Source organism: Phyllostomus discolor, chromosome 14, assembly GCF_004126475.2.
Source record: "Phyllostomus discolor isolate MPI-MPIP mPhyDis1 chromosome 14, mPhyDis1.pri.v3, whole genome shotgun sequence".
NCBI lineage: Eukaryota > Metazoa > Chordata > Mammalia > Chiroptera > Phyllostomidae > Phyllostomus > Phyllostomus discolor.
Genome location: NC_040916.2, coordinates 51,976,065 through 51,989,988, shown reverse-complemented (window position 1 = coordinate 51,989,988; position 13,924 = coordinate 51,976,065). Strand labels below are relative to the sequence as shown.

The window sequence follows — 13,924 nt, the reverse complement described above, 5'->3', positions numbered from 1 at the left end:
CATAGAGAGAAAAATCAGAGAAATTATACTGTTCTTCAGAACTGGCAAAGTAAACATTTGTCCCAGCTGACACTACTATACTGTCTTCTTCCCTTCCCCCCAGTCATTTAGCATCTGTGTTTATGGCATAATCAGACACAAGGAGAACTGGGCTGCCTGTTTTTTTCCATTTGACTATAAACAACCTGAGTGGAGAAGAGAAGGCAACTAACATTTACTGAGCAATTCTTTTGTGCCATGTAGATTATATTTGATCTTTACCACAAACCTCATTTTTTTATTACCATCATCCATCACCATTTTATAGATGGGAAAATTAAGGTGGGTAATCTGCTTACTGTAACTAGGTAAGAGGCAGAGTTATGACTCTAACTCCAAAATCCATTTTACCTCCTTATAGGGCCTATTACATGGCTCTGAACATAGTAAGAACTCACTAGATGTTGTTGATAGATTTCATTGATAATAAACTTAAGGTTCAAGGAAATGGCAAATCACAGAGACGAGGAGCTGAAGGAAAAGGGAGGGGTGATTTCTTGGCTGTGCTTCTTTTCTACTTGGCCAATTAAAGCTCCATAATTATCTTTCAAGTGCTTGCTGTGTCTTTATTAATCTTTTTTTTTTTTTTCTGTCTCAGAGCTGGATACAGAATTTGCTTGGGGTTCAGGTGCTTCCCTCAGGAGTTTCTCTCACTCTAGTCCAGCTCTGTTGGTTGATGATTATTACATTATTGGTTACCTGGAGTGATATGAAATTTTCTGAGAGCATCTTATAAAGCATATCCTTTGCCTCCTTTGCTGGAATCATTGCAAAGTCTTCTACCTGCTTCTGTTCCAGGTGTTTCTTTTGCAAAACTAGACGAAATATTCTGGCACAGCGAGACCCAAATCTGGAAAGGAATGAAGAAAGCAAATGTCGTGTCAACATATATATCAGCTTTAGATCCTAGTCACAGATGGTGGTTGCTGTTTGCATCTGTGGAGCCAGGACCAGAGAAGAACAGCAATCAGAGAATTCTTTCACAACTCCACAGGTTGATGATGGTGCTGTTGATCATAGTCACCAACTGCTGACACTTGAGCACCTCAGTTCCTGCCCTGGTAAATTAAAGCTTTAGGAAGGCTGGTTAATTGGTACCATTGGGAATTAAGCAGGAGGATACTTAGGGTGAAGAGTAGTAATACATGGTATCCAAAGCAGTTGAGTGGAAAAATGCAGCAAGATATGCCAAGGTATGCCTATGCTGGTTGCTTACATAATGATTACATCACTTGTTCAAATGGGGTATGGAAAGGAAGTGTCTGACCCCAACCCCAAACAGGGTGACCCTCTTACCTCTCCTGTACAACGGACTCCAGACTGGCTGTGGCTAGGGATCCGAGAGCCTTATGCAGGTCTTTATGTAGAGGATTAAGGTTACTCAATAATGTTTTGGCCTGATCATTGTGATCTTAGTTTTATTCCTAAGTCTCTAATTTAGAATTTAAATGTTATTTGTTTTTTTACATTGATCACAATTATGTGATCTTAACCTTAATTAACTATGGTGTTCAAATCAGGATTTAGCTTAACAAAAATCTGGTTAGTTAAAAGTCCTTTTTACTTCTTTATCATCAATGTGTTAGTTAACTTATTTAGTGTACTAAATATTATCAAATGCTTTCTTTCCTAAGTCACCACTTTCTTTCACAGTCTGGATGCTTAACTGTAAGGTAATCACTGGTAAGGATACTGATGATATACATTCCTCCACCGCTGTCGCCAGACTTTCCAACAAACTCTAGCTATTAAAAAAAGAGAGAGAGAGAGAGTGTGTGTGTTAACTGAATAGAAAATCCAGTGGTTCTGTTTGTAAAGGAGCTAATCTGGCCAAGAGCTTGTAGACGGTAACCCTCTTATTGTCTCAGTTGGCTATGTAGAGAATGAGGCTATAAGAGAATGATACCAGGTATCAGTGGTAGAAATAAATCATAAACATAGCAGAAAAAAGAGACAAACAACAACAACAAAAATAGACTTACTGGATCATCTGCCAGCAGAGTGAGATACTGATCAAGAACTTGCTTAGAGATGTTATAGCCAACAGGTAGGGATCTGAAGATCTATGGGAACAAAAAGAGACAAGGAAAATGGGTTTGGGAACAGAACTGCTGACATCACTAAAATAAAGATGTTTTCATTTTAGATACCACAGTATAAAAATATCTAAAACTATAGTAGCATTGTTTGTAACAGTGAAAATCTAGAAACAATCCAAATATCCAATAATAGATGAAATGGATTAAAATAAAGAACGACATAGTCGTTAAGTGGAATATGATATAGCCATTATAAAGAATAAGACAGATCTATAACTGATGTGAAAAGAAGGTTTATTTCATACTGGCATGTGAAAAACGTAAGTTTAGAACAGTAGATAAAGTATAATCCATTATTTTTTGGTTAAAATATATATACATCTCACATATACCTACATATATGTGAGATACATAAAAAAAAGGTCTGAATAAAGATACATATCAAACTATTAACAAAGATCTCTGAGGTTGGAATTATGCAACACTATATACAGGGTCTAGCAGAAGTAATGCCTGCTTGAGTGTGGTTGGTAGGGTAATAATATGGGTGTAATAATTTATAGTTTTAATTTGAACCTAAAATGTCATGTGGTGTGCTTGCGTGTGATATTGCTATGTTACAAAATTATATGCTTATGATTTTGTAATAAAAGGGCGGAGCATTATTTGTGCCAGACCCTGTATGTATTTAAATAGAGGTATGTTACATATATAGAAGCACAGGTCTTCAGGATTTAATTTGATGAGTGTTGAAAATTGTATACAACCATTTAAGTACCATCCACAACAAGATATAGAACATATTCAGCATTCCTGAAAGTTTGGGGAACTACAACTTTTATTTTTTAATTCTTACCTGAGGACTTTTAGAGAGAGAGAAACATTGATTGGTTGTCTCTCATATGCACCTTGACCAGGGGGATCCAACCCACAACCTAGGTATGTGACCTGACCCGTGACTGAACCTGCAACCTTTCAGTCCATGGGATAATACTCCAACCAACTGAGCCATACTGGCCAGGGTGGAACTACAACTTTTTAAAAATTAACATGTCTATGCTGTTTGAATATAGATCATGTAATTATTTTTATCATCAGAAAAAAAACTTTAATTTTTTGTTATATGAATTAAAAATTTTTATATAAACAATATAAAAGTTTCTAAATATATTTTATATGGAAAAGTATGATTATGATAGTAATAGAATATAAGTAAACATATTAGAAACATTAAATATTAACATTTTAAGAAACAGATGTAATAAAACATTTAAAATGTGCAAAATTAATATATTGAAAAAAAAAACCAAACAAATATAAGGAGCCAAATAATGTCCTGAGCACCAAGGCTCTCAGATTCCAAATAGTGCATTTTTAGAATGGGAATAGTTTGTACTATGACTAATAGAATGGTTTAAGTTTTTATAGGCTGGATCCAAGACACCAAATATTTTAGTACCTACTACCTGAAGGTAATCCCCATCTCACCTTAAACAACAAAGACTCTTTCTTTTAAGGCTCCAAGCTCAACCTAATTCCAGGCTGTATGTTGTAATATCCAAGAATCGGTCAGAATAGTAGTACATCAAACTCACCTCATTGGAAGACAATGGCTGGGTGAAGGGGGCGCTAGAGGGAGTGGTAACCTCACTCATCCGAAGCATGGTCCTCACAATCTCGCTGCTGGTCTGTATTTGAAAAGTGTACTGGAATTCAGAATTCATTCTTCTCTGCTGGCTCTGGCTAAATATCCATGGCTACATCTGGCAAATAAGAATGTCCCTGATGGTCACTGTCCCACCCACATAGATATCACCTGGTCCATCCTGTTAGCAACTGCGCTGACAATGGCTTGGTCTCGGAAATGCTGGTGGAATCTGTCAAGGTTTGCCTGCCAATAAATTCCATCATCTGGAATGGGCTGAGGAGGAAAACAGGATTAGAAACATCTAGATGCAGTAAAGAATTTTCTGGTGGGGAGCTTGGATTGAACTAGTCACCATTTCTTTTCCCATACAGTAGCAATAAACTGGTTGCAGAAAAATCATCGTCAGGTGGACTAGTGCCTCAATAAATTCAGTCTCAGACCAGATTCTCTAAGCCCACCTCCAACCTTTTTCTCTCCACTTATATTTTTACTCTTCTCCAGTATCCTCAGATCTCTCACTTACCCCACCCTTACCACTCTCAGCAGATGACCTTGTATCTTATTTCAGAGAGAAAACAGAAGCCATTAGGCCAGAACTCATTCAACTTTGTGCACATATTCCCACATTTCTTCTTTTTAAAGACATTTTTATATACATTTTATTTATTTATTTTTAGAGCTAGGGAAATGGATGGAGAGAGGGAGAGAAACATCAATGTGTGGTTGCCTCTTAAGCGTCTCCTACTGGGGACCTGGCCCACAACCCAGGCGTGTGCCCTGACAGGGAATTGAACCAGCAACCCTTTGGTTCACAGGCCAGTGCTCAATCCACTGAGCTACTCCAGCCAGAACTCTAACTTTCTTTTTTAATTTCACTTTTATCACAGTGAAAAAAATGTTTCTCCTTTTACCTAAGGTTAATGCCCATACTGGTATGCTAGATTTTACCCTCTTGTGCATTCTCAGGGACTCAACTCAGTTTTCCCTCTTCTCTCAGTCTTTAGCTTCTCTTTCTTTACTGTCTTTTTCCCATCAGCCTTTACCTTATTCAAATCTATACTCTAAAATAATTCTTCTTCAACACTATGTCTTTTCTCATTTTCATTTTTGTCATAGCCAAGGTTTTCAAAGAGTTGACTATCTCAGCCATATCCCCTTTCACAGATGTATTCAACCCATTTCCAGCACCGTAGTGAATGAAATGCCAAGGTCCCTGAGGACCTCCTTGTTGCTAAGTTCAAAGAATACTTTCCAGTTCTGATCTTCTTTGATCTTTCTGAAACATATAACATGGCTGGACATTTTTTTCCTTCCTAACTGTGTGGCCCTGGGATTTTATGACACCATTTTTTTTCATTTCCTAATTTTAATTTCTTAAAAAATTTAGAGAGAGCCCTGGCTGGCATAGCTCAGTGGATTGAGCACGGGCTGGGAACCAAAGTGTCCCAGGTTCGATTCCCAGCTAGGGTACATTCCTGGGTTGCAGGCCATGACCCCCAGCAACCACACATTGATGTTTCTCTTCTCTTCTCTCTCTCTCTCTCTCTCCCCCTCTTCCCTCCCTAAAAATAAAAAAAAAAAAAAAAAAAAAAAAAAAAAATTTAGAGAGAGGGGAAAGGAGGGAGAAAGGGAGAAAAACACTGATGTGAGAGAGAAACATCAATCAGTTAGTTGCTTCTCATATATGCCCCAACTGGGGGATGGAACCTACAATCTAGGCATGTGCCCTAACCCGTTATTGAGCCTGAGAACTTTCAGTTTACAGGATGACTCCAACCATGTGAGCCACACTAGCCAGGGCCTATGACACCATTCTTTATTGGTGCTCCTTGTAACCATTCTGACTACTCTTCCTCAATCTGCACAGATTCCTTTTCCAGATGCCACCTATACTGATGTTCCTCAGGGTTCTGTCTACAGTCATTTTTTTTTTGACTCTATGTATTGTGCTTAGGTGATTTTACGTGTTCTTGAGGTTTTAACTAGTGATGTACTCCTCAATCTATTAATTCTAGAACTCTCCATCACGTCCCAGATGCATAAACTCAACTGCCTATTTTGACATTTGCACCTGTTCCCCAAAACTGTTCTTTTTCTAAGTTTTCAGCTAACTATACTATAACCAACCCAATTTCTTAAGCTAGAAACTTGATTATCATCACTAACCCCTTGCTCTCCCTCGTATACCATCCAATTACCAAGTTCTATCTAGTCTTTTTATTTATCAAATATGTATTTTTCTTTATCTTGACTGACATTACCTTATTTCAGGCTCTAATTATGGCTCACATTGATTACTATGATAGCCTCCTAACTGGTTTTCATTTTTTCTTTCTTAATATAGTGGATGCTATAAAAATGGTAACTAGGTTTTCTACTTTTAATCTTGTTCCCTTTGCATCATTCTCCCCATTACTCAGAGAGCAGTGTTTTGTTTTGTTTTTAACTTTTTGGGGATCACAATTCCCTTGAATTATGAAGTACTGCACAGAAAAATGCATATGCATAAATTCCAGTGGACTCTTTGAAATCCATCCAAGGAGTTACACAAGTTATGAACCACTCTACTATAGTAATCTTTCTAAAATACAAATCTAGCCATTTTATTCCCCTGCTTAAAATTCATTAGTAGTTCCCCTGGCCTTCAGGATACAGTCAATACACCTCTTAGTCAATCAAGCAATATTTATTGATGTTCTGCTTATATTCCAGGTGCCAGGGTCAAGATACTTGAGGAATGTATAGCCTACTGAGAGTACAAAAACAAACGGAGTACACAAGTAAAAAATAATTTCAGTCACTTATAAAGGCTATGAATATGAAATGGAAAAATGTGGTAGTGACTCAGGAAGAGGGTGGACAATGATGCATGAACTGTAAGAAAATATGATTAAAAAGAGGCAACTATATGAAGATCTGTGGGAAAAGCATTTGAAGTTGAAGAATTACTAAAGGCAAAGCCTGAAGACTGCAAAGAGTTTGACATGCTTTTTTACCTTAAAAAAATTAATTGAATGAGAGAGAGAAAGAGAAGGATCAATGTGTTATTCCACTTATTTATGCGTTCATTGGCTGATTCCTGTATATACCCTGACTGGGGGCGGGGGTGGTGTTAAACCTGCAACTTTGGTGTATCGGGATGGTGCTATCCAACTAAGCTACCCAGCCAGGGATGAGTTTGACATGTTTGAGAAATGGAAAGAAAGTTGGAACATAGTGAGCAAGAGGAAGATTGTGAAGTGCTGAGGTTGGAGAGCCTTGTCCCTAGCAGGTCATGTAAGGCTTAATAATCCATAGTTAAGACTTGTATTTCTTCTAAGAGTAATGGGAAGCTATTAAAGGATTCTAAATCAGTGACATGTTGGGATTAAAGGGAAAATCTTAGAAACTCATTTTGGCTTTTAATAGGTATGAATGCAGGAAGAGACCATGTAGGAGAGTGTCGGCAAAGTTTTGACTAGAGATGGTAGTGGTTTGGACTAGGATGATGGCAGTGGAAATGGTGAGAGAGAGTTGGAGTTCAGGTAATTTTGGAAAATGGGCTGACAAGTCATACTGGGGAACTGGATGGTTCCTAGGATTTTGGCTTAAGCAAATGGTGGTGTCCTAGGTAGCTAGTGTAGGTGGTGTTCTTTACTAAAATGAGGAAAGCTGAGAGAGCAGATATTTGGGTTGGAGGAAAGCAATTATTCTGTTTTGACTATACTGAATTTGAGGTGCTTATTAGACATCTTTATAGAGACATTGAAAAGGCATTTGAAGATAAAAGCTGAGGCTTACATATAGCTTTCTAGATGCATTTCTTACCACTGGCTCTCATGGGTCTCTGTGTCCCAGCTATTCTGAATAACAAACTTTTTGTAGGATGCTCCCCCTTTTTTGCATAAGCTGCTACCTTTGTCCAGTGAGTGAAGTAAGTTAAGCCTCAGAAGGGAATCAGCAATGGAGTTCACTCACTCTTCATTAATCTATTGCTGGCTAATACTTAATGAAGTTCATAATCCTACTATATACTATATTTCTCAACCCAGGAATCTTTAAAGTCTCTTGGGGCTTATCTTAGTGCTCCTTCTGGCATGCCTCAGGGTGAGGACTCCTCATCCAAAAGCCCCATTACCTCTTTGTTATCTGTGGTATGTTTTGGTCTCTTGGCCTTGGGCTCCCCAGTAGCATCATCCTCTGATGATCTCCTCCTTTTACCTTTCCCTGCCAAATAAAACAGTTGGAATAGTTGGGCTATATCTCATATGATGACAGGAAATGATCAAGCATAAGAGCAGATGTGTCCCTATTCCAAGGACTTCTGTAGCTGCCTCTAGGTTAGAGTTGCTCAGGAGATGGAGTAACTACAAGAAAGTCACGTAAATGATGAAGTTATTTGAAATTCAACATGTTAAAAAAGAAATTAATACCCTTAATCTCTCAAACTACTCCTGTTCAATTGTACAATGACAACTGGAGAGCTAATTGTTGAGAAGCTGCTGTTGATATGTTGAATAAGGACATAAAGTGTCATTTTTTTAAGGATTTTTATTCATTTTTAGAGAGAGGGGAAGAGAAATAGAGAAATATCAATGTGTGGTTACCTCTTGCATGCCCGGTACCGGGGACCTGGCCTGCAACCCAGGCATGTGCTCTGACTGGGGTTTGAACGGGCAACACTTTCATTTGCAGCCAGAGCTCAATCCACTGAGCTATACCAGCCAGGGCCAAAGTGTCGTCTTTTTTTAAGACCCAAAAGAAAAGGAGGAAAGATCTGCTCTAATGCTTCCTTTTACATTGAATGGCAACATCATCCTCCCACATATGCAAATCAGACACATAGAAGTCATTCTTGATACCTATCTCCCTCACTACTTCTACAACTAATTTTTCAATGGTTTGTCTACATTTACTCTTGCCCCATCCTTTCTGCACACAGAAAAATCTTTAAAAATGCAAATTAGATTATGTCACTTTGCTGCTTAAAATCTGTTAGTGGTTTTCCTCTGCTCTTAGGATAAAGGACAGATACTCTATGAGGTCTTGCATGATCTAGCCCCTACCTATCTCCCTGGCCTTACTCTCAAGGCTCTCTTTCCTTTTTTCAACATGCTTAGCTGACCTTCTTTCACTTTCTCAAATACTCTTATTTTTTTCTCATTACATACTATTCCTTTTGTCAAAAATATTTATTCTTTGCATCCCTTTATCTTACCTCTCTGGTTGGCTCCTACTTCTGCTTCAAATTTTAGGTCAAACATCACTTTCCTAAAGAAGCATTTGTCCCAAATCCCCAGATAACTATAGTCCTGTTACATATTTTCAAAACACCTCACACTTTTCCTTCATAGTGTTTATCACAGTTTGTTAGTTATTTGCCTATGTGGTTATTTAATTAATATAAGTCTCCTATATTAGCCTTAAGCCCCATAAACGCAAAGACAATAAAGGTTTTTCGGACTTCCGGCAAGATGGAGGAATAGGTGGACGCACTGTACCTCCTCGTACAACCAAGATTAGAAAACCAATAATTTACAACAATAATTTACTATCAGAATAATACCCAGATCCGGCAGAGGATTTATCTGAATGGAAGTCGGGCAGCCAAGAAGTTGAAGTAGATGCGTTCATCTGGACTGGTAGGAGAAGATGAGCTGGGCGGGTGCGGGGCTGGCTTGGGTCGGCGGCGCGCGGGTGTCAGGGGAAGGTTTGGCGCGAAATTGGCGCAAAAGCCATCCGGGGGCGCAAGAAGGCAGCGGTGATCCCTGAGTACGCAAGCTGCGGCTGGCAGACCCAGAGGGGTAGCGATTGTGGACCAGGGCAGAACTCGCGGCCCGGAAGCCCAGACAAGGGTCTGAGTCCAGGGGAACGGAACTACCGCCATTGTTTTCTCCCGCCCCGCTCCCGCCCCACCCCCACATATAACGTCACAATCTAGCAACTGGGGTGCCCAGCCCCGGTGAGCACCTAAGGCTCCACCCCCCACCATAACAAGAGCAACCAGACCGGAAAGAAAAAAAAAGGAGAGACAGGGAAAAAAAATATATGTTTTCAACAGAGCAGATCAGTCCCCCAGGACTCATCCTTTTGAGTGACCAAGAATTAGCCAATCTATCAGATGCGCAGTTCAAAACACTGGTGATCAGAAAGCTCACGGAACTGGTGGATTTTGGACGAAATTTAGATGAAAGAATGCAGATTACCATAAAACAGATGCAGGAAGACACGCGGAGGAGAGCCAATAGTGAAAGGAAGGAATATGAGTCTCAAAACAATACAGTGGACCAGAAGGAAGATAGAATCAACCAAGCAGGAAAGCATGATGAAATAAGAATTCAAAAAATTGAGGAAAAGATTAAGAGCATCCAAGACACCTTTAAATGTTCCAATATCCGAATTATAGGGGTACCAGAATCGGAAGGGGAAAAGCAACAAATTGAGCATGTATTTGAACAAATAATAAAGGAGAACTTCCCCAATCTGGCAAAGGGAACAGTCTTCCAAGAAATCCAAGAAGCTCAGAGAGCCCCAAAGAAGTTGGACCCAAGAAGAAACACACCAAGGTACATCATCATTACATTAGCCAAGGTAAAAACGAAGGAGAGAATCCTAGAAGCAGCAAGAGACAAGGGGACAGTAACCTACAAAGGAGTTCCCATCAGACTGTCAGCTGATTTCTCCAAAGAGACCTTACAGGCAAGAAGGGGCTGGAAATATTCCAAGTCATGAAAGACAAGGACCTACATCCCAGATTGCTCTATCCAGCAAAGCTCTCATTTAGAATGGAAGGGCAGATCAAGTGCTTCTCAGATAAGGTCAAGTTAAAGGAGTTCATCATCACCAAGCCCTTATTTTATGAAATGCTAAAGGGACTTATCTAAGAAAAGAAGATAAAGAAAAGACATGTATAGTAAAAGGACAGCAAACTCACAAATATTAACAACCACACCTAAAGCAAAACCAAAGGAAACTTATTAAACAATTAGAACAGGAGCAGAACCACAGAAATGGAGGGCACATGGAGGCCTAGCAGCAGGGGGGTGGGAGGAGGAGAGGGGGGAAAAGGTATAGAGAATAAGTAGCATAGAATGTAGGTTGAAAATAGATAGGGGGAGGGCAAGAATAGTATGGGAAATGTAGAAACTAAAGAACTCATAAGTATGACACATGGACATGAACTAAAGGGGGAAATGTGGGTGGGAGGGGGGCACAGGGTGGAGGGTAGAGAAGGGGGGAAATGGGATAACTGTAATAGCATAATCAATAAAATATATTTTAAAAAAATGGTTTTTCGTATCTTACACCATAGTATCTTGCACAGAGTAAATACTTGGGAACTGCTCCATTGATTTATTCATGTAACAATCACTGAGGAAGAATCCACAATTAGGGAAAATCAGTTATGGGGGTCAAAATTCCTTACCTATCAAGCTCAGTTTAGGAACCAGGAACATGTCCTTTTCATTGATGACAAGAGTAGGGGCAGGTGGCGGTGGCCCAGGGTCTGAATTCTCAGTGGCATGCACCAATGGGCAACGCTGCACAAAGTGTGTGTCTGCTAGTCGCACAAATGTGCATGATACCTCAGCATAGTCCATGGTCTTGCCATCTGTACCACAGGAGAAAAGAGGCAGGTGAGATGGCCTAAGATAGCTGAGGGTCCGCTTCTGCAGCCAGCCAATTTATGCTTTTGCTAATAGCTATTGATACAGTACTAACCCTCCATAGTTTCTGTGAGTCGGTCTGCCACTTTCTTCACGAGAGCTGACATTGTCATTTTGCCATTCAACAGCAACTCCTCAACAATCAGCTCTCCAGTGTCATTGTACAGTGTTTTGGCGGTATAGATGTAACGAGGATACCTGAGCATTCGCAACACCCGGCTGCACTGGGCTTCATATTCCACCATACCACGTCTGTGTACTTGATATATCACCAGGTTATGTTGGATGAGGACACAAAGGGCTTTTTTTACCTAAATAAAACCCAAAAGAAAGAGAGAAAAGATCTGAAGACACAGCTTATTATTGTTGGCAATTTTTGCCCAACAGTTTACTAAGCATCAGGAGATGGCTGGATAAGAATCTCTGTGCTACTTTCCTCTTTCCATTGGAAGAGCTAAGAATCACACATCAATGGAAGAAATCAGGAAGATTCCTTGCTATGATGCTCATGTTTCTTCTGACCTTTATCTTTCAAAGTATGGTTTACTTCCCCTCTATTATTCTCATTCCTAACAGGTAGTACTGAAATTCATAGACTTGTTATGAAAAATGAGGTATGGCAAAGGAAGAGCAAAGATTTGCTTAAAAGCAACGACGAGCCAGGAACACTTTGAGAAGCAGAACCTTAAGGTCTATGTTTCATCCTTTCCCCACAAATAATACTGTTCTGATCCTATAACAGGCTTTCAAAGGTAGGTAAAAGAAACTGATGAAAAAAAAGCAACTTATATCATCCAAACATACCTGATCCAGTGATGTTCTTGTGTCATGGACAATTACTCTTATTGGCTGGCTGCCAGTTCTGATTAGGTGGACTCCAATTTTTTCCACAATCTCTCCAAAATGCTCTTGTAGCAACAAAGAACATAGTTTAATTTCTGCTTGAGTCATCGTACTAAGGAATCTCAGAGCTGTAATGGAATTAAAAAAAAATCACTGTATACTGGGAAGTTTTTCTTTTATGTTGGGAGTAGAACTGCTAAGTATAAATTCATGTACTGTGTAGAGGGTGTTTTGATATTATATATCAAAAGCCTTAATATTTTGCATATCTTCAACTTAATAATTTTGTTTTAGATACTCTGTTCTAAGGAAATAATAAAAAGATGTCACTGTAGTTCTCCTTAGAATACTAACATACTGGAAACAACCTAATGTCTAACAGTAAGGAATTACTTCAATAAATTATGGTATACCCATACAATGGAATACTACTCCAACACTTAAAATTATGTATAATGTTTTAGCATAGAAAATTGTTCACTAAATAAGAGGGCTACAAAGCAAAATGTAGAGGAAAATTCAATTAAGAAAAAAATGTATGGATAAAAAAGACTGGGCTATACATTACATTTATTTTTATAAGATTGTGTGTGATTCTAATTTTCTTTAAAGATTGGGTGTTGATGGTTTTGCAATGTCACATACTTTCAATCCTACACTTCACTGTTTGGAAGAATTAAGGCCACTTCACAGCCTACTGGGAGTGAACAGGCAGTGTCATTCCCAGTCCATAAAAGGAGTGGCAACTCAGAAAAAGAAATAGTTAAAGGGAAGCTTCGCGACAGGGTGTTTCAAATAGGAGATGAGGTATGATGTTTGCAGGACAGTATCTAATTCTGAAAATTCTACCTTTTGACAAAGTAGATACAAATAGATCATACTACATAATTACTTGCGTTTTTTTGTGTCATCACAAGTGCTTCCAAATATTGGTTTGTAGCCCTGGCTGGCGTAGCTCAGTGGATTGAGCGCGGGCTGGGAACCAAAGTGTCCCAGGTTCGATTCCCAGCCAGGGTACATTCCTGGGCTGCAGGCTATAACCCCCAGCAACCGCACATTGATGTTTCCCTCTCTCTCTCTATCTCCCTGCCTTCCCTCCCTAAAAAAATAAATAAATAAAATATTTAAAAAATATATTGGTTTGTTCATTTATTTCTCCCGATTCCTCAGAAGCCAAGTCTTTGCTTCTCAGCTTCAGCATCTTATCCACACATCTTTAGAGAAGCATCCCCTGACTCTACCATTTTCAAAAAGGCCTTCCAAGGAGCTTGGTTCTAGCTCTTTACTTCCTGCACGCTGGTTCCCAGTTCGGGACTGGGTTCATTGATCCAGGGACAGGGCCGCCCCGTTCACACAGCGTTTTCCACTAACCTCTGGGTCACTGCAGTTTAACGCGGCGAAGTTCCCCCGCCCCACGGGTTCCAGCGGTTCCTCCTAGCCGCCGGAGCAGAGAAGGAGCCCTCGGCCCTCTCTCGCACTACTGACGAGGAGGACCCGGAAAAGAAAAACCCGCAGGCAACTCTACCCCAGAATTTCGGTGGTTTCCGGGGACGCTCTTTCTTTCCTCTCGCTGGGAGGTTGGAGGACTGGCGAGAGACTGTTGGAGGAGCGGCGGGCGGACTTTCGGTTTTATGCCTCTTAGGTGCTGGAGGAAGGCTTTAGGGTCGCTATCTGCGCCGCGGCCTTTTTTGGCCTGGCCGACTCACGTG

General features: G+C 39.9%; 2 protein-coding genes across 8 annotated transcripts in view; one reads left to right on the top strand and one right to left on the bottom strand.

Annotated features, from left to right (window-relative positions):
- The window catches only part of PIAS3 (protein inhibitor of activated STAT 3), a 24,638-nt gene extending 23,678 nt beyond the window's left edge, over positions 1-960 (top strand). The window contains exon 14 of the mRNA XM_036015075.1: positions 838-960. Within this exon, the coding sequence (XP_035870968.1) occupies positions 838-858 (21 nt within the window). The 3' untranslated portion in view covers positions 859-960. The remainder of the gene's footprint in view (positions 1-837) is intronic.
- POLR3C (RNA polymerase III subunit C) overlaps positions 1-13,924 on the bottom strand; it is a 16,820-nt gene extending 2,896 nt beyond the window's left edge. For 2 of the 7 annotated variants that reach the window (XM_036015077.1, XM_036015080.1), the window contains exons 1-11: positions 13,587-13,924; positions 12,177-12,343; positions 11,428-11,683; positions 11,132-11,317; positions 7,844-7,932; positions 3,895-3,999; positions 3,674-3,766; positions 2,022-2,102; positions 1,733-1,784; positions 1,336-1,396; positions 676-889 (exon numbers count right to left, since the gene is read on the bottom strand). In XM_036015077.1, coding sequence (XP_035870970.1) covers positions 676-889; positions 1,336-1,396; positions 1,733-1,784; positions 2,022-2,102; positions 3,674-3,766; positions 3,895-3,999; positions 7,844-7,932; positions 11,132-11,317; positions 11,428-11,683; positions 12,177-12,323 — 1,284 coding nt within the window. In that variant the 5' untranslated portion in view covers positions 12,324-12,343; positions 13,587-13,924. Of the gene's footprint in view, positions 1-675; positions 890-1,335; positions 1,397-1,732; positions 1,785-2,021; positions 2,103-3,673; positions 3,767-3,894; positions 4,000-7,843; positions 7,933-11,131; positions 11,318-11,427; positions 11,684-12,176; positions 12,344-12,431; positions 13,082-13,586 lie in introns of those variants that run through there. The other 5 variants (XM_028502512.2, XM_036015078.1, XM_028502514.2 and 2 more) reach the window with 5 other exon arrangements.